This window comes from Amphiprion ocellaris, chromosome 23, assembly GCF_022539595.1.
Source record: "Amphiprion ocellaris isolate individual 3 ecotype Okinawa chromosome 23, ASM2253959v1, whole genome shotgun sequence".
Taxonomy (NCBI): domain Eukaryota; kingdom Metazoa; phylum Chordata; class Actinopteri; family Pomacentridae; genus Amphiprion; species Amphiprion ocellaris.
Window position 1 is genome coordinate 17,860,198 of NC_072788.1, and position 20,422 is coordinate 17,880,619.

The window sequence follows — 20,422 nt, forward strand, 5'->3', positions numbered from 1 at the left end:
AGCAACAGCTGGAGGAAAAGACTGCAAAAATGTCAACAAAATCAATGTTGACATTCTTCTATTTTTCTTTTTCAATTATCAAAATGTTCAAAATCTGCTATAAGTGAAAAATAGAGATATTTCAAGCATGAAATCATTCTTGTCTGGACAAAAAATATTCTTATTCTTCTCCAAATTGACAACAATGGCATAAAAGCAGACTGATTTTTGCATCTAAGGGTTAATGGAATATCTCCATAGGGGTACAGAGGAACATTTCCAGCAACCATCACTCCTGTGTTCTAATGCTACATTGTGTTAGATAATGGTGTTGAAAGGCTAATTGATGATTAGAAAACCCTTGTGCAGTTATGTTAGCACATGGAGAAAAGTGTGAGTTTTCATGGAAAGCATGAAATTGTCTGAGTGACTACAAACTTTTAAACGGTAGTGTAAAACATCATGACTTCTACATTTTAGCCAGTAAGATTTTTTTAAGTGAGTCTATCATTACTACATTAATCGTTGAGCTCTGATCAGTGATTTCTTAAGTTCAACTGAACAGTTGTGCCCAATTTTAAGAAATTTACTCAAGGAAATCATGAGAATAAGAATCAGACAATTTAAAACATGCCTCTGGCCACCGCTGTCACTGTTGCAGAGATAATTTTAGCCACTGTCTAGTGGGAGTTTAATCACCAAAGGAAGTTTCAAAAGAGTGATGTTGACAAATGTGGATATTTAAAGTCTTGTTACAAAGGCTGATATAATAAACACCTTTTAAAGCCTTTGTTTGGGTGATCTTATCAGTTTCATTGTGAATATACAGCACAATGATGAAAGATCACAAAAACATCCTAACAATGGACTTAACAAACTGGATATGAGTGACTAATATCAGATTTTGCCTGGTACAAGAGAATCTGAAAATGTGAATAGGCGCCTGCTGCTCTATCAGCTTCTTCTTTAGGTTCTGGTCACCACTGCTTGGCTCTGATTAGCTGTTGGCGACGGGGGTGGAGTCATTTGCCTTTTGAAACTTGTCCTTACCGTTGAAAAGCGTGGGGTTGCCCAGGCAATTTCATGTTTTCCATGAAAACTCACACTTTTATTCATGTGCTAATATAATTGCACAAGGGTTTTTAATCATCAATTAGCCGTTCAACACGATCAGATCAACACATTCTCGAGAAAACAATGGTTTAGAGTTACATCTAAGCCATTTTAAAGCAGGATGGCATTATTTTTATAGATAAAACCTCTGGATTCATTATGTAACACTCACACAGAGAGAGACAAGTTTTGCCAATAGATGGCATTACCCACTGAAAAACTTGTAACATCAGTATACTTGTGTGGTGATGCTCCCTAGCTGCCACTTACCAAACATAAACAGTCTCCATATTAGCTATCCCACTGAAGTCCTACCACACCTGAAAACAGTCGCACTTTAGTGGTTGTTAGGAAAAGCCTTTAAGTCTACTGCCCTAGCAACCTCTTCAATCAACCAACCAATGTCTGCTTGGGCACATTCTGGGGAACCAACAGAACAAACGTGCAACAAATATGTTCATTTACCGTACACCACTCTTCAAAAGTTTGGGGTCATTCAGACAATTTCATGTTTTCCATGAGAACTCATACTTTTATTCATGTGCTAACAGAATTGCACAAGGGTTTCTAATCATCAATTAGCCTTTCAACATTAGCATTAGAACACAGGAGTGATGGTTGCTGGAAATGGGCCTCTGTACCCCTATGGAGATATTCCATTAACCTTTTGATGCGCAACGTGGGTCAAAAGTGACCCAAATCCAATGGAAAATGGGTATCTCCTGACCCAGACTGTGCATAAAAGGGTTAAAAATCATGTCATTTACCACATTGACAATGTCTAGACTGGATTTCTGATTCATTTAATGCTATCTTCATTGAAAAAAAAAAGATTTTCTATCAAAAATAAGGACATTTCTAAGTGACCCTAAATTTTTGTATGGTAGTGTATCCAAACAGTGGAACAATCATGAGACTGAACAAACTGGAAACCAGATTTTGGTACAAGAGAATCTGAAAATGTGAATAGGCATTTCTGATTAGTAATGCTAAATATATCTTCATAAAACAAAACACCTGCTTTTGTTGATCGGACTTTTTTTTGTTTATTAAAAACTGCTGACTGTGCAGATCTACATTTACAGAGGTTATATTACACTACTGGAATAAATGGAAAACGCTTGATATTTCAAATGCATCCACAGGTTTAGTCTGGAAATAGCCATAAAAAGGTGAAAAGTCCAGCAAAGCAGTCTTCATCAGAGTCAGTGTTTACCTGTCTGCCCCCTTTCTTTATGTTTTATTAAACAGATAGCTGGGATTCCCACAGCTGTCAGCTTTCCGTGGAAGAAATACGATTGGACCCAAGGTGGTTTCCCTGTGCAGCTCTGCAAGAAAACACACCTGAGTTCATCTTCTGTTGATCCCTTGATTTACAGTCTGCATGTTTTATGGATTTAGTCCTAAATACAGTACAAGATTCACCGTTTTGTTCTCTTCTGCTCCTGTGCGCCCTCTTGTGACTGGACCCGGCACTGCTGCCGGGAGATGCCTTTTCTGCACAGCTCTCACACACATGATCGTCGCCATCCACTGACCTCCACCTGACATGGAAAAAAATAATAGAATTAGCAAAATGAATAAAAAAAACTAAACTAAACTATAATCTAGACTGATTTGGAAACACTGACCTGTTGTTTATAAAAGAACAGGCCTTCTTTACCGGGTCATTCTTTGAAATGGGCTCAGCTTCCAGGTAACATGTGATGTAGATCTACAGGAGACAGAATGACACATGCTGGGGCATTTTTCCTTCTAATAAATATGCAAAGGGATAAAAGTGTGACTGTAGTGCTAACAGAGTGTCTGCGGTCCTGGTGGAAGAGGAAAGGCTCGAGCTGAATCTGGAGACGATTGTTGTGAACTCGGGACAGGAAACGAGACTTGGAGCCGCTCAGCTGGGAGTCTGTGAAACATCTGCACAGAGCAGACAGATCCTTATCACATTTAACTTCTGCCCTCCACTTTTATTAGCACTTTAAAATAACAGGACACAGGAACTGGAAAGATTTATAGCAGCAATGTGTTCAAAAGAAGTAGTTTTAATTTGTATAATTAACTAGAGGAACTACTGCTGGCTTTAAAGATACAAGACTCACCCCTGGTGGTCTATGAAGGGATATCTGGGGGAAGAATTCACATCAGAGGTCAGAGTGGCCATACAGCTGCTCACATACAGACGAAGAGGAAGATGATGATGGTCTACAGAGGCCTCCATGTTGACCGTTTCACCTAGAAAGTAGACAGATGACGTTCTCTCACTGCTCCAGTCATCTGATGAGAGATGAGATGGAGATTTAAATCTAATTTGTTTACACATTTGATTAAACAAACATATCTTTTAATATCATTTATCCCTTGAAATTAATATGCTGAGACAAAGTACTGCATCTGGTCTGAATTTTTTGCGGTAATGTTTGGAGACTACGCTGTAGATTAGTTTAGATTAGATCATTTCTACATATGATGTTTATAGAAAAATGTCTTATTTCATAAGCAAATGTTACGAAAAATGCATGCACTTAGGAACAGAAAACAAAGCTCTATAGGGGTCATTCCAGAACTAGAGGACATTTTACATCCCACCCATCAAATTTCAAATAACGCATGTATAAAATTCTAAAACATTCAGTTGTTGTGTAAATGTACTTGTTCTGAGACCAAATCTAAAAAAAACTAAGAGAAAAGAATGTTTGAAAATATTTTTAAATATATCAAATAAGTCTGGATTTCCTCCTAAAATGCCATTTTCTTCTTATCCCACCCCCCTGATGACCAAATAGAATCTCAAATAAAACAGTTAAAATAAAATTTAAATCTTTTTTTTTGTTGTTGAAGTCTCTTATAATTGTGGGAACATTTTTTTTAAATCAACATAATATTTTTAAAAAAATAATTATTATGCATGGAACATGTGTCCCACAACAACCCTGTTAGCATAACCTTTTTAGCTCATCAGTTTCCTAAAGAACGGGCAGAGCAAAGCTATATCCTCTCTTCTATTTTTCAGATTTTCAGAACATTGTCAGCCTTGATTGAATGTCTCACTCTACCTCATATTATCAGGATCAGACTAGTTCTTTTGACTTTTTTTCCATCAGTCAGTTTGTCCTCTTGGTCAGCAGTAACAGCTAAATATCTAGCTTCTACTGCTGAGAAACAGCTAACATTAGCATGAAATAGCAACCCTGTTACTGTGATTAGAATAGGGTTAGCAAACAACACATAAAACATGGAATAAAAATGATACCATTGATGTGTAAGCTGAGTCAATCAAGCCTTTGATAGTTTATTATCAATTATTGATGAAAATGGAGCAGAAAATTGTCAAAAAGAAGGTTTATTTTTCAAAAACTCTGAAGCCCAAATGTCCTTCAATTCTGGAATAACCCATACAATATACAATTAAAATTTGATTTAATTAACTTTACTTGGTATTTTATTTCAGCTACATTGAACAAGCTGCATGTCTAACGTCTCTCTAGCTCTCCACTCCATTTAGTTTTCAAGAGCAATCTTTTGTTTGTACATATGTAAGTTTAGGTCACATATCAAGTGCTTGTCCAACATCGACTTCACCACAAAAATATTAATATCAGTTGCAACTCTCTCAATATTTGCCTTATTGAAACACACTCATTTCAAGAAATAAATCTGGCTTTAAAAGGCCAAATAAGAAGATTTAATACATGCAAATAAAAAAAAATCCCAAACTCCACCTGACATAAATAGTCAGAATAATAAACATTTCTACCAAAGCTGAGAGACAGTCAGGTTACAATACAAGAAAACTCACTTCAGTTTGTTAAAAGCACAGCTAAGGCTTTGTATGTTATTTTGTAGAAATTACAGGAGGTTGTTTAGTATTTCAGGGTGAAACCAACTCACCTGTCATGAGCCTGAGGTGGAAATCGAGGTCAAGATGAGCCGACTGGAATGAAGTGAAGGGGCTCCAGGTTGGCCTCAGTGCTCTGCTGCTCACTGTGTGCCTCCTGCAAGTGAGAACCACGACTAAAATGACTGAGAAACTGCTTCCATCACAGCAATGTGCACCTAAAAAAAAGCTTAAAAGTAGTGTAAGTCCATCACAACATTGCAGTAGTGTGTCTTTCACCGTGATCCTGGCCGTACTAATACAGCGATACATGAATTTTGATTGCTTTTCCTCTGTAAAACCCAGAAGCCTAGAAATTAGAACTGATCTACCACCTGTTGCTGTATAAGTGAGGCTTCCAAATCGGACAACAAAGGTCTCCAGCAAGGCTTGCAACAAAAACTAAACCTGGAATACATATTACACTGGCTCAAGTTTCTCCATTTGCCTCTTGTCACTTTTAGGATTTATCTTTTAAATTTGACTCCTCACACACAAGGCTTTATGTGATCAGGCTTTCTGACTCAGTCAAGACTGAACAATGCCGTTCAAAAGTTCGGGTCACTTAGAAATGTCCTTATTTTTGAAAGAAAAGCAGTTTTTTCAATGAAAACTGCATTAATTAATTTAATCAAAAATACAGTCTAGACCAGGGGTGTCAAACTCCTTCTAGTTCAGGGCCCAATTTGATCTCAACTGGGCCAGACCAGTAAAATCACAGCATAATAACCTATAAATAACCACACCTCTAAATGTTTCCCTTTGTTTCAGTGTAAAAAAGTACATTCTGAAAATGTTCACATGTAAAGAATTATATTTTTTATAACGCATCAAGAACAACCTGAAATTTCTTCTGAAAAATAAGTTCAATTTCAACAATATTATGGCTCAGTTTATCATTTACACATTACAACTTACAGATCACAGAGTATCTACAAAGGCTCAAAACATTTAGTCACAGGTGTCTGGAACTGAACAATCTAGTACTTTATTTTATGAACAAAACAACTTGTCAAGGTCTAGGAATTACTTTAAATTCATGGTGTCACAAATTTACAATTCGTAGTTGATGTGTTCTCCGTATTTTTAGACTTTGCAAAGTCGTCAATGGGCCGGACTGGACCCTCTGGTGGGCCGGTTTTTGCCCGCGGGCTGCATGTTTGACACCCCTGGTCTAGACATTGTTAATGTGGTAAATGACTATTCTAGCTGGAAACGGCTGATTTTTAATGGAATATCTCCATAGTGGTACAGAGGAACATTTCCAGCAACCATCACTCCTGTGTTCTAATGCTACATTGTGTTAGTTAATGGTGTTGAAAGGCTAATTGAAGATTAGAAAACCTTTGTGCAGTTATGTTAGCACATGAATAAAAGTGTGAGTTTTCATGGAAAACATGAAATTGTCTGGGTGACTCTAAACTTTTGAACGGTAGCGGAAACGATCATGTTTATGCTGCAGAGTCTGAGAAGCTGAAGCAGTGTGCATAGTTTAAAAAAAAAATCTACATTCAAGGTCGAAATTTAATTTCTCCATTTTTTCTTTCTTGTTTATGTTCTCTTGGTCAATCTGACTGCTGTCCCTTTCTTTCTCACCCTAACTCTAACTGCTGGAGGCAGACGGCTGACCCACCTGAGTCTGGTTCTGCTGTTGCCTTTATGCTTGTTTAAGGTGAATGTTTAGATTTGTTCCATTAGTCAGGTAATTTCTTGTAGTTTATGGCAGGATTCTTACCTTTTTAAATAACTTAGGTAAATTACTACAATCTCAGTGTTTAAATTTCTTTGTTAAACTTTGTCACGTTGACCTTATTTCTCTATTAGAAAGCACTTTAGCTCGATGCTAGCTGTTTAAAATGCACTATACAAATAATGGTTGCTTGAATTACACTCTCTTGTGAAAAGCTTACACCAGCAACACATTTAAAGCTCACTGTGAGACTGTTATGTACGTGTAAATGCACCTTTCGTATTCACACTGCACAGGAACAGCAACACGCACCCGTTGAAAGGTGTCACCAGGTGATGATGGAGGATAGTAGAGGAGCAGGTTGCTGTAAAGCACAGCGCTATCTGTAAACTAAAGCACAGCATTATCAATTAAACAACACTAGGTGGCAGGATTAAGCAACTCTGATGAGGCTTTGCTGCCACAGAGGAGCTGAAAAGTGACTACAGCTTTCTTCTATATGAACTTTAAAGATAAAGAGGCTCACCAACCATCACTTTGTTCCCACACTCAGCCAGCGGAGCTCTGATGATGTACTCTCCATTTCCAGTCACCTTGGCGACGCAGTGATCTCCTGCAGCAGCGACGGGTCCGAGCCTCAGCCGCATGGGCTCTGCAGGAAGGCCGGGGTCAAACAGCTGAGCTTTCATCACGACCTCCATGTTGTCCTCGTGACATTTCAGCACGAAGGTTTTGACCTCGTCCTCTCCAGCTGCCGTTGTTCCAACAGGATCCTCAAAGCGGGGTTCGTTTGCGCGCGAGGTCGCATCCAGAGCGGCCAAGTCAGGGAAAGACAGAAAAACAGGACTGGTTTGATAGGTGTAGCATTTAACTGTAACTAAAACAGACAGAACATGAAGAACAAACATGAAATATACAGAAAGAAGAGACATTGTTGGGTGCTTTGACAACCACTGTCAGAAGGAGCTGTGAGCATGAGCCAAGAGGAACACACCTGACACGAATCAACCCTGATTAGAGCAGCAGCAGCAACATTAGAACACTCAGACTTGACCTTACAACATTAGCTTTTGGATTATTAAATTGAAAATTTCAGCAAAAAATTTAACACAGAAAAAAAACCCACGAACATCCAATACTGTTGTAAAACAAAAAAAAGGATTTTATTCAAAGTGAAAAAGCTGTACATATTGCAGTTCAGGTAAAAAACAGTAATATGCATCATATATTATTAGTATAAGAAGAGATGTAACAGAGGTCCCATAAAATATAACACTAGAAGGGTCCAGTACAGGGGTGTCAAACATGTGGCCAAAACCGGCCCTCCATAGGGTCCAATCTGGCCCACGGGACGACTTTTAAAGTGTAAAAATTCCAGAGAAGACATTAACTGCAAATTGTAAATTTGTGAAACTATAAATTTAAAATAATTTCTAGACCATAACAAGTTGTTTTGATCATAAAGTAAAATACTATATTGCTCATTGTTCTTTTGTCATTTTGTGTCTTATTTTTGTAATATTTTGTCGTTTTTGTTGCTTTTCACCTGACTTTTGTTTGTCTCATGTTTGTCGTCTTGGGTTTTTTTGTCTCACTTGTGTTGGTCGTCTATTTTTTTGTTTTGCTTCTCGCTTTTGTAATTTTTGGGCTTATTTGTGTCACTTGTGTAATTTTTTTGTCTTGCTTTTGTCGTTTGGCCATTTTTTTGTCGCTTGGTACCTATTTTGTCAAATTTGTGGTATCTTTTTTGCTTTATTTTGTGTCATTTGTCTCATTTTTTGCTCATTTTGTGTCTCGTTTTTCTCATTTTACGTCTGATATTTGTAATGTTTTTTTTGTTTTCTTTGCCTGACTTTTGTCATTGTATTACAAAGTAAAATACTATATCATTCAGTTCCAGATACCAGGGACTAAATATTCTGTTCCTTTGTAGACACTCTGTGATCTGGAAGTTGTAATGTGTAAATGATAAACTGAGGTATAATATTGTTGAAATTCAACTTATTTTTCTGAAGAAATTTCAAGGTGTTCATAATGTTTTGTAAAAAGATCATTCATTAAATGTGAGCATTTTCAGAATGTACTTTCTGGCACTAAAACAAAGGAAAAATGTGGAATTGTCATTATTTATAGGTTATTATGCTCTGATTTTACTGATCTGACCTACTTGAGATCAAATTGGGCTGAATGTGGGCCCTGAACTAGAATGAGTTTGACACCCCTGCTCTAGTATAAGGGGTAAAGGCATTAGATTTTAATCGGAGTGTTGGAACAATTTACAAAAGTCTGACATACAAAAATAATACTGATAATTTGTAAAAGGCATCACAGTTGCAAATCACTGATATGTCATTGTAACTTTAAATGTAAACATATGTACTGGGATTGACCTCTAGGAACACGGTAAAAACATGCCTCTATTTCTGCCCACTGATTTTCAACTTGATTGCCACAGTTGAAAACTGAGGTTTAGTGTTGTCTTCTGCATTTACTTTGTCGCAAACGTTTTTTCTCAAAGTTCTCCAGCGTCGTGTGCTTTTTGTTCCTCCTTTTTCACTCCCTCCTCTTTTTCTCTTGTTTCCTCCTCAGCCCCTCCTTTCTTCCCTATGTCTCCTTTCCACATCTCCTTTAGACATTCTGAGGAAAGACGAGAAAAACACACAAGTAGGAGGTTCAAAGATTACTCTTTTCTGAGGGAAATGCTGACCCAGTTCACTTTTGCTGTTCCAATTTTAGGGAGATTTTGTGGCAAAATTTCCAGTGTTTTCACATGAGATTAAAGTGTTTATTTGATTCTCTAAGCCCTCCAAAAAATATGTCTAATTAACAGACTTTAAAATTTAGTTTTCTTTGCTATTTGTTGTGCTAGTTTTCAATTTCACTCATCTCTGTCAGGAAAAATGTATGTAATCTGAATTTATTTCTATGAAAAAATTTAATATGAGAAATAGCTGACAACAAAGGATCTCCAGCCCCCCATGACCCTAATGAGGATTAAATGGTGTAGAGATGATGGATGGGTGGATGGATGGATGGATGGATGATTAATCTTGATTTACTGATAAGTTGTTTGGTCTATAAAATGTCAGGAAATGGTAGAAAATGTTGATCAGTGTTTCTCAAAGCCCAAGAAGATGTTCTAAAATGTCTTGTTTGTCCACAATCCAAAGATATGCATTCTATTCTCATAGAAGAGTAAAGAAATCAGAAAAACTTCAAACTTAAGAATGATTGTTTGACAATATTAAAATTGCCTGATATTACAAGTATCTAATTTTGCTTCATTTTAACTGTCATTCAATGATGCAAACAATATGAACGAGCAGCTTTCTAGCAAAGATCAAAGACAACTGTTAGGTAACTGACATCTCTGTAGCTGGTAAAGGCAGATGTGAAATATAGTACATTCTTGATTTATGTCAAGACAAGATAATCAGAAACTGAGCAGCTCTTATGTCATGTCATGCTGACTGCAGGGTTTATGCTTATGAGGGTTTATTAATTAGATACAAGGTAAAATATGAGTCTGTGGTGGCAGCAATTTAGTTCATGAGTTGCTGAGACCTCATTACATCATGTACAGCAGCTGTGGGGCTTCTTATAGCACTGTAGAGGGTGAGTCCAGAGAAAAACCTTAAAGATAATACATCACTGTTGCTCTGAAGCAGCATTTCAGTGGTTAAACTAATTATCAAACATATACCTTATCTCTAGAGGGAAAACAAACTGTCATCAACTCCTCCAAAGCTTCCCTTTTCTGGACTTGCCTGAAGAGTGGTAATAAATATAAAACTGCACCAAGTTGGAATCAGAGAATTGAGACTTTCATTTCTTAAAAATGCACTTCAACTGATCCTCCAATTATGAAAGCAGTTAGCCATTCAGTTAGTCTAGTTGACATCCTTCTAAACAGCATTAGATCATGAGGAATCACGCAGAACTCCTCTGTGTTGTGCAGTATCTACCTTGCTCTGAAGTCTTGAGGACGTGGTTCTCACAGAGGAAGTTCTCCAGCCTCAGGTCCTGATGATGGAAGTACCAGTCCTCCACCACCTCCTCATACTCCTCCAGCATCGTCTCACACTGAAAACACACATAGCTGTTGAGCTAGTCAAAAGCATATATATAAGGTTATTCAATACTGTAACCAAAGTGTATTTCTGGGTTCCACTGCAGCTGTTAGACAATGTTTAACTAAGAAATTAAAATGGAAACAAAAAAGAGAAATGGGCGACTGCATAAAAGCAAGCCTACAAAAATGGGTTTTAAAAGAAGATAGTGAGTCAGCTTACGTGGTTCAAGATCATTTAAAAGAGTAAATGGCCTGTTGAGTAAATTTAAACTCATGAAATGCAGATTTTTACAATTTTGGTAGAAATGCCAATATAAACACCAGCACTGATGTGTTTCATACAGTGGAGTAATATTTATTTTACAGCTCAAAAAACATGTAAAAGTGCGCACTCTCTCTAAAATACATTGTTCAGTAAAGCTACTGTGTGCTGAAGGTTGAGTGTGTGGTTTCTTTACTCCTCTATGACATCTATGGGTTGTGGACAAAACAAGACATTCTGAGGACCTCATCTCCAGCTTCGGGAAACACTGATGCAAACTATTAAGCATTTTCTGCCGCTTTATAAAGCAACCAAACAACTAATCGATAAAGCGATTAAACAATCAACAGTGAAAATAGTCCCAAGTTGCAGTCCTTCTTGACAGCATGTCCTTGAATACATCTGCAAAGGTTTAAAATGACCACACACACATTTAAAAGTCTGACTCAGTGTTGCCAGATCTCACAATAGAAAGAAGCAAGCAGTAAATGGGAGATTGTTGACAATAGTATAAACATATATATTTATTTTGTTTGCAGTAGATTGGCAGTAAACATAGTCAACATAAAAACTCTGAATAATCAAATTTTTCTTTTTTTAAATGAATCGTATGGACTCAGCTACAGTTCTTTTGGTTAATTTCAGGTTTGGATAATGTTTTACATGGTCTAGTGTTGATTCCCACTGACCAACTTGGTTTCATTTTGTACCTATTTTGATAGAAAAAGGGTTTTATTGTGTCTTGAAACTCTTCATGCATCCATAGGAAATGTTTTGTTGGTTCTGTGCATTGTTCACTGAAGCTGCAGTTCATTTATGTTTTATTTTTAGTAAGATATCTCCTCTAATTTCTAACTGCCTTTAATGAACTATACACACAACTGGTTCAAAGTTTGGTGTCACCCAGGGAATCTCATGTTTTCCATGACAACTCCCACTTTTATTCATGTGCTAGCATAATCACACAAGGGTTTTCTAATCATCAATTGGGTGACCCCAAACTTCTGAACGGTAAAGACAAGTTTCAAAAGTTTGGGGTCACTCAGGCAAATATCTCCGACCCCGTCACCAACAGCCAATCAGAGCTGAGAAGCGGCGACCCGGACAAGAAGAATCAAGAACCTAAAGAAGACGCTGAAGGCCATCAAGCTGAAGGAGCAGCAGGTGTCTGGGAAAGTTCTGTACAAGAACCCGCTGGAGAAATCCAGAAGGAGGATCAAACTTTTCGACAGTAGTATATAAACTACCCTTGAATGGTTTGGTGTCACTCAGACAATTTCATGTTTTCCATGAAAACTCACACTTTTATCCATATGCTAACATAACTGCACAAAGGGTTTCTAATCATCAATTAGCCTTTCAACACCATTAGCTAACACAATGTAGCATTAGAACACAGAAGTGATGGTTGCTGGAAATGTTCCTCTGTACCCCTATGGAGATATTCCATTAAAAATCAGCCGTTTCCAGCTAGAATAGTCATTTACCACATTAACAATGTCTAGACCAGGGGTGTCAAACATGCAGCCCGCGGGCAAAAACCGGCCCACCAGAGGGTCCAGTCCGGCCCATTGACGACTTTGCAAAGTCTAAAAATACGGAGAACACATCAACTACGAATTGTAAATTTGTGACACCATGAATTTAAAGTAATTCCTAGACCTTGACAAGTTGTTTTGTTCATAAAATAAAGTACTAGATTGTTCAGTTCCAGACACCTGTGACTAAATGTTTTGAGCCTTTGTAGACACTCTGTGATCTGTAAGTTGTAATGTGTAAATGATAAACTGAGCCATAATATTGTTGAAATTGAACTTATTTTTCAGAAGAAATTTCAGGTTGTTCTTGATGCGTTATAAAAATATAATTCTTTACATGTGAACACTTTCAGAATGTACTTTTTTACACTGAAACAAAGGGAAACATTTAGAGGTGTGGTTATTTATAGGTTATTATGCTGTGATTTTACTGGTCTGGCCCAGTTGAGATCAAATTGGGCCCTGAACTAGAAGGAGTTTGACACCCCTGGTCTAGACTGACAGACAGACGCTGAAGGCCATCAAGCTGAAGGAGCAGCAGGTGTCTGGGAAAGTTCTGTACAAGAACCCGCTGGAGAAATCCAGAAGGAGGATCAAACTTTTCGACAGTAGTATATAAACTACCCTTGAATGGTTTGGTGTCACTCAGACAATTTCATGTTTTCCATGAAAACTCACACTTTTATCCATATGCTAACATAACTGCACAAAGGGTTTCTAATCATCAATTAGCCTTTCAACACCATTAGCTAACACAATGTAGCATTAGAACACAGAAGTGATGGTTGCTGGAAATGTTCCTCTGTACCCCTATGGAGATATTCCATTAAAAATCAGCTGTTTCCAGTTAGAATAGTCATTTACCACATTAACAATGTCTAGACTGGATTTCTCATTCATTTAATGTTATCTTCATTGAAAAAAACTGCTTTTGTATAAAAAAAAAACTAGGACATTTCTATGTGACAACAAATTTTTGAACTGTAGTGTATGCATTATGCGTAAGCAACAGTAAATAAGCAACTGCACTTCAGAAAACAAGTCCAACACCAATAATTGATGAGATTTACAAATGACTTCACACAAAAACAAGCCCAAAGTCGCTTTTAAAAAGCGGACTTGGCAACACTAGTCCGACTGTGCTTCTGCATTTTGAACAAACACTGGTGCAAACGTATCTTCCTACCTGTTTTTTCATGTCTGACACCTCTACAGAGGGTTCGTCCCACAGCTCATACGGCATACCCAGGTCCACTTTAACTCCTTTGTGGACCAGATTCTTCAGAGTCGTCATGGTCTGACTAGCGCCCTGCAAAACCAGCAGCTGTCAGTTTGTGCCACAAATTGAAATGAATGCCAAGGACACCAAACGAGAAGCTTTTCCAGAGAGCCTACCTTGGCGTACCGCAGGCTGCCTGGCCTCTCTGCATGGACACTATACTGCAGGATGCGCTCACATATGTTGTCCACTGCTTCAGTCAGTCGAGTCTCCCTGAACGCAAATACACAGGTTTGAACTGTGACCACACACGAGTGGCAGACTGTCCGGCAATTTAAACAACACAGAGCTTCCAGACATTTCACACACAGAGCTCAGTTCATGGGCTGAAGTCACATCTTCATTCATGGAGAACTTACGAGGTGTTGTATTTTATCTTCCTCCTTCTCTTGCCTGTGTCCAACACTTCTCCAACCTCCAGAACCTCTTTGGAGCGACCAGTTTTCTCCAGAGCTTCCTGCAGCTCGACTGTCAGAAACTTACACACTAAAAGACAACAACAACACAACCATCAGAACTATTTACACATTTATGACAGCTTAAAGACAGCAGACTGACGTGTAAACACATAGCATCCTGCCGTTACAGTGCTGAGTAACATTACATCTAGCTAGTGTCATTTTTGTTGTCCTACCTTCGCATTTATTCGGCAGCCTTTCCTCCTCATTTGCTAAAACAAAACTGCAGACCCCAAACAGAGCCAGAATATAAGCGTTCATTGCAACTGTTTGCTTCAGTACCTACAGACGTATGGAGGACTAAAAGTGCCAAAATTAAATAAATAAATACATCATTAAATAATTAATTAAATGTCATTAATTAATTAAAATTGGAATTAAATATTTCATTAATTAATTAAAATTGGAATTAAATATTTCATTAATTAATTAAAATTGGAATGAAATACTTAAATGTGTTATTAAATAAATATATCATTAAATAATTAAATATGTCATTAATTAATTAAAATTGGCATTAAATATGTCATTAATTAATTAAAATTGGCATTAAATATGTCATTAATTAATTAAAATTGGAATTAAATACATAAATGTGTTATTAAATATGTCATTAATTTATTAAAATAACAATTATTTTAAGTAAAAAACATATTTCATTATTTCACTATTTAATTAATTATTTCATGGTCCTTGCGTTGCAGTGGATCATGAATTTATTTTATCTGTCAACCTCGCCCGTCAAAGTCGGTGGGCGGATCCTAACACCTGATTGGTTACCCTGCACATCAAGTCAAGGCAAATCGATTCCAGATAATGGATTGACGCAGAGCTTGTGAACACATTCCGATACACTGGGTGGCGCTATTCACCTCTACGTTGGTTTGGATACTCAATAAAACAAAACTTTATTAGCAACCGCTAAAGACTCGGTCCTCTTTCCCAAATGTTGATACATGCGGTGCAAGACAAATTTTCCTTTAGCATTTCCTTTAGCATCTACTCGGCGCGCCACGGCTCGTCTCGGTTTAGTTGTTTTTCCATTACATTGAGTACCACCTCATCGTGGGTTGAGTCGTCATAGCACGGTGGCCCGAAAGTCCCTTACCGTCATTTTTGTGCGACACAAACGCAATGCAACAATGTACATGGAGGCGATAGTACACCTGCTGCTCGGTCTGTGGCTTTCTGTCAGATTCAGAGTAACAGAAGAGTCGGAGAAAGCTGAGAGCGGCGAGTCGAAACACTCAGGAGACACACAGGAGAGTTTGGGAGGCGATACAGCAGTATCAAGCTGAAGACAAGAGGATATGAACGAGACGACATATAAGGGTAAGCTAATGCTAGTTCGCTAGCTATCGTGTATCAGTCCTGTGAACGACCCTGTAATGGCTGCAGTTTGTCGCTATTAGGTATTAAAATATGTATGCTGTGTATGTGTTTCAGATGCTCTCTGATGAGACTTCATGGGATTTACATGAAGCAGCAGCACATGAGCCTGCAGTAGCACAAGGTGTAGAGGAGGAGGGCAGAGATGTACAGGATGCACTGATGCACTACGTGTCATGCAAAGTTATTCTTCTTGTTATACTTCTGTTTTTCTGTCCCCGGACCGCTATTGTTTTCTTTAATGCAATTCTGACAATAAACTTTTGTAGATGTGTCTATGCTATTGTTTGTTTGTGAAGGTTAGCAAGATTAAATAAAAAATTAAACGCCAAAACATTAAAACAGCTGTTTTAAGAAAATTCCAGTTTGATAAATCAGTATTGCTTTGGTGTAATTCAGTCACCAGAATTATGAACCATAAAGGAGTTTGTGTTAAAACATGTTAAATCCCATTAAACACAAATACATTATTAGGGAATATAGAATTGTTTGGTTCAGACTGTTGACTCTTTTCCTACCAGTGTCTTAACAGACAAAATGAAAAGTTATGATGCAATCACATAAGTCACAAAATAGTTTATTAGTCAGCAGCAAAATCAAAACTATTTACAATGTGCAAAGTACAAACTGTGGTGGGCCTCTCCTACAGTGGAGGGCTAAAAGTAAAACTATATACAACTACAGGTGCTGGTCATATAATTAGAATATCATGAAAAAAGTTGTTCATTATTTCAGTAATTCCATTCAAAAAGTGAAACTTGTATATTATACTCATTCATTACACAGAGACTGATATATTTCAAATGTTTATTTCTCTTAACTTTGATGATTATACCTGAATACTAACAAAAATCTCAAATTTGGTATCTCTGAAAATTAGAATATTGTAGAAAGGTTCAATATTGAAGACACCTCTAATCAGCTAATTAACTCAAAACACCTGCAAAGGCCTTTAAATGGTCTCTCAGCCTAGTTCTGTAGGCTACACAATCATGGGGAAGACTACTGACCTGACAGTTGTCCAAAAGACAAGCTTTTTCGTGATATTCTAATTATATGACCAGCACTTGTAAATCTCAAGTCTATGGGAGGTGGACTCGCTCACACTCGCCGGCTGCCCACTGCCTACCCAGCTACCCCAGCTGCCCCAGCACACCCAGGAATGACTGGTTGAAGGCAGTATTCTGGGCCAGCTTCATTCTCTCTTGCCTCGCTGAGGAGCAACCAGATGTTCTCATCATGCTGGGCATGACTCCACTCCTCCTCAGCCTGCATCTCCACAAGTACGCTAGGAAGGTCCAATTTTCTGTGGCCCCCTTTCCTCTTGCCTAGACCAAAGACAGAAAAGTGATCAGAGTCAGCTTTAATGGCCAAGTAAGTACACAATATACACAGAATTTGGTTTCGGCTGTTGGTGTCATCCTAGGAATATGGAAGAGAATAATAAAAAATAAACAATAGAAAGAGGAACAGGGAGGAAAAAGAAATAGTAGTAAAATAGAACACAATATAAACAGAAATGTACAGCTAGACTGGAATGTATGAACACATTAGCAAAATGGTAATTGCTATAAACACAGTAGTGGCGATTTTTGTGTACAGGGCTCTGTAGTCCAAATGTCCAGGGTGAGTGGGGTCTCTGATGATGTTTTCTGCAGTCCGTACTATGGGCTGTAGTCTGTTTCTGTCCTGCTGTGTGGTTGATCCAGAGGTGCACAGGACAGATTGTATGACTGCAGTGTAGAACTGGATCAACAGCTCATGTGGCAGGCCATGTCTCCTCAGCTGTCGTAGGAAATACATCCTCTGCTGAGCCTTTTTCAGGAGGTCCTGAGAGATTGTAGTCCCCAGGAGCTGGAAGGACTCCACAGCTATGATGTGATGTGTTTAGCCACCCGTCCATCCATTTTCAATCATGATCATGTCTTTGATACTTTAATAAACTTCTGGCACTCTTCGCTTTAACCAAAGCACAAGCAGTAACTGCTCCACCACAAACAAAAACGACGTGGTGTGAACTTCATTTCATCCTGTGCACATTTTGGAGTTGCTAAGAAGAGCTGTGTTTTCTCATTTTTATGTATATTTTCATTCAGTTTCACAGCTACCTAGTGACTATAAGAAGAATGGTTGCAATACTACACCGCACCAGAACGTAAATTAATTAGAGTGACTTACTTGTTAAATCAATAGAAAATAAATGCAGCTGCATGTGTTCTGTTTATGTGTCACTGTAGCTACATGTAGCTTTCATCAGGCGTTCCTGAGCTGGCTGCTGCACAGTTTGCATTTACACCTGCCTCAATTCTTGGTCATTGGTCTCGTTGTTCTGATCATGCTTGCAGGCATTTACACCTGTAGTAATAATAATACGAAAATCAACCATGCTCTCTGTTTACCGTGTCTTACCGGTGATAAGACGTTGCTGTGACGTGCTGGTGTCGGTGTCCGAGCTGGTGCTGGAGAGGAGACAGGGCAGCCGGGGGCTCCGCGACGGAGGTGGAGTAGGCTTCGCATGTGGAAAGGGATTCTTGAACAGAAATAAACACTCACTCTAAGTACAAGAAAAACACGGCATGCTGACTGAAGTATTAGCTTCTGAGAGCTAAACGTTAGAAACAGCAGCACGAAATACAAGCAGAGCACGGAGTTAGCGCCGATGGCTAACTAGTTATCTTATTGTCTGCTACAGGAGACAACGACGTTACTTTCTAAAAATACTTGTTTGCTTAAAAGAAGGTTGCCACCAATGGAATAAATGATGTATAAGTTTCTTGAAGTCACAAAACACTCACCGTCCTCGAACGTCTCCAACAATGCAGCGGCTGAGTCTCCCTCCTGTTGCTCGCCGGTGCGGTGCCAGTAAATAGCTTCCATTAAACCTCTTCCAACACCTCCTGGTTGACCCACGCCGGCCGTTGTGGTCCTGGGTGGACCGATAGTCATTTTTGAGCTTTTTCAGCTTCTCCCTACACTGCTTCTGTCCTCTTTATATACAGTCTACTGTATATGTGAGCGGCCATCCGCTCAGAGACCTCCTGATAAACTTTCTCCGTCCAGCTCTCTCTGTATTCTTTGGTCCGCCACCAAAGACAAAGTCTCGACCTCTTCATTCACCCACGGTACAGGTCTGGCTGTCACATTAAAATTATGAAGAACAGAGAGTTTCGTGAAGAGCAATGCACACCGTCGCTGTTTACAGTCATTTTTTTAATGCAGGATTTTGTTTTCGTGCTGAAGTTGCTCTGTGTCGTCACTCCCTGTCCAATCAGTGGCCTGCACTATGTAAACGCCACATTATCGGCTCATCTCAGCTCGCTGGGAACCTCAGCCGAGAAGGTGCTGAAAATTAGTCCGTATGGAAACGCTCGCAAACAAAGATGAGACGAGCCGTACCGTGCCGAGTAGATGCTTGTGGAATCGCGGCTAAACAAAGACGAGCGGAGCCGTGCCGCGCCGAGTAGGTCCTAAAGGAAAAGCGCTCGACACTCCGAGCATCGCTGCAATTTGACAGGCTGGTAATCCACAAAGAACGTGATGTTCCAGAACTTCCCTCGGTATGCCAAACGCCCTGGTCCCTGTGTGTGCTCCTGTTGCACCCTGGTACCAGAAAACCGGCGGAGTACTTCCTCTAAATTTGCAGTCACTCTACGGTCAACATCTTGGTCGGAAAGTGCGGAAATAACTTCAACAACGTCAATAAATTCCTCTGCTTTACACGCTACATGCTCGCGGTAAGCAGGTCCTGCTTCCACATACTCTGCAAGGTCTAAAATATCTCTCACCAACTCTCTAGAAAGTTCACAGCGACTCTCCCTCTACACAGCCTCCATGTTTAGAAAGACTTCTACTTCCGGTTTCAAGGCAGACAAAAGCAGTGGATTAGACTAGATTCACGTTAGTCCCGCCCACGGACTTTGACGGGCGAGGTTGACAGATAAAATTAATTCATGATCCACTGCAACACAAGGACCATGAAATAATTAATTAAATCGTGAAATAATGAAATATGTTTTTTACTTAAAATAATTGTTATTTTAATAAATTAATGACATATTTAATAACACATTTATGTATTTAATTCCAATTTTAATTAATTAATGACATATTTAATTCCAATTTTAACTAATTAATGACATATTTAATTATTTAATGATATATTTATTTAATAACACATTTAAGTATTTAATTCCAATTTTAATTAATTAATGACATATTTAATTCCAATTTTAATTAATTAATGAAATATTTAATTCCAATTTTAATTAATTAATGACATATTTAATTAATTATTTAATGATGTATTTATTTATTTAATTTTGGCACTTTTAGTCCTCCATACAGACGGACTGAAATTACGAAAAGTTTAATATCACAACAGCCACATTGGCGTATTTCAAGGCAAATTGCAACCGCGCATGCGTACAGTATCCCAGCAGGCGCCACTAGTCGATAGCTGGTGCTCCGATGCCAGGGAAGATTGTTGATAGAAGAAAACACAAAGTCATCACTCCTCTATAATGGAAGATTTTGCATCACTTTCTGAAGCTCATCATGCTAGCTATTTCCCCTCTCCACTCGCTGATTAAATCCCTAAACACTCTTCTCCCTGTTCCAAAGTTACATATTCACATTTTCCCCCATTTAAATTAATTCCCTCCTGCCTTAAAATGGTCTAAATGAAATTCTGCTGTTTCCTCTGGCCAAACTACTCTAAACACCACAATGATAAGTTGTAATGTTGGAATAATTCATCTAAACTTGCTTG

The 20,422-nt window shown here is 38.4% G+C and overlaps 2 protein-coding genes and 1 long non-coding RNA gene across 3 annotated transcripts; 1 reads left to right on the forward strand and 2 right to left on the reverse strand.

Annotated features, from left to right (window-relative positions):
• Positions 1–401: 401 nt before the first annotated feature.
• Positions 402–7,655, reverse strand: LOC111577030 (zona pellucida sperm-binding protein 3-like). Its single transcript, XM_023283100.3, has 8 exons — positions 7,187–7,655; positions 6,931–7,046; positions 4,981–5,084; positions 3,192–3,366; positions 2,892–3,009; positions 2,724–2,806; positions 2,518–2,636; positions 402–2,420 (listed from the first exon to the last, which is right to left on the reverse strand). Exons 1-8 carry the CDS (start codon positions 7,586–7,588, stop codon positions 2,326–2,328), a joined length of 1,212 nt encoding a protein of 403 aa, XP_023138868.2. The 5' UTR covers positions 7,589–7,655; the 3' UTR covers positions 402–2,325.
• Positions 7,656–7,792: 137 nt separating this feature from the next.
• cnpy4 (canopy FGF signaling regulator 4) lies at positions 7,793–20,087 on the reverse strand. Its single transcript, XM_023283098.3, has 7 exons — positions 19,994–20,087; positions 14,442–14,548; positions 14,167–14,293; positions 13,924–14,020; positions 13,715–13,837; positions 10,622–10,739; positions 7,793–9,293 (listed from the first exon to the last, which is right to left on the reverse strand). The coding sequence occupies exons 2-7, from the start codon at positions 14,524–14,526 to the stop codon at positions 9,169–9,171; spliced, it is 675 nt and encodes a 224-aa protein (XP_023138866.1). The 5' UTR covers positions 14,527–14,548; positions 19,994–20,087; the 3' UTR covers positions 7,793–9,168.
• Positions 14,637–15,932, forward strand: LOC129348164 (uncharacterized). Its single transcript, XR_008600644.1, has 2 exons — positions 14,637–15,597; positions 15,712–15,932. It is a non-coding gene; the product is annotated as an uncharacterized LOC129348164 (long non-coding RNA).
• Positions 20,088–20,422: the final 335 nt, after the last annotated feature.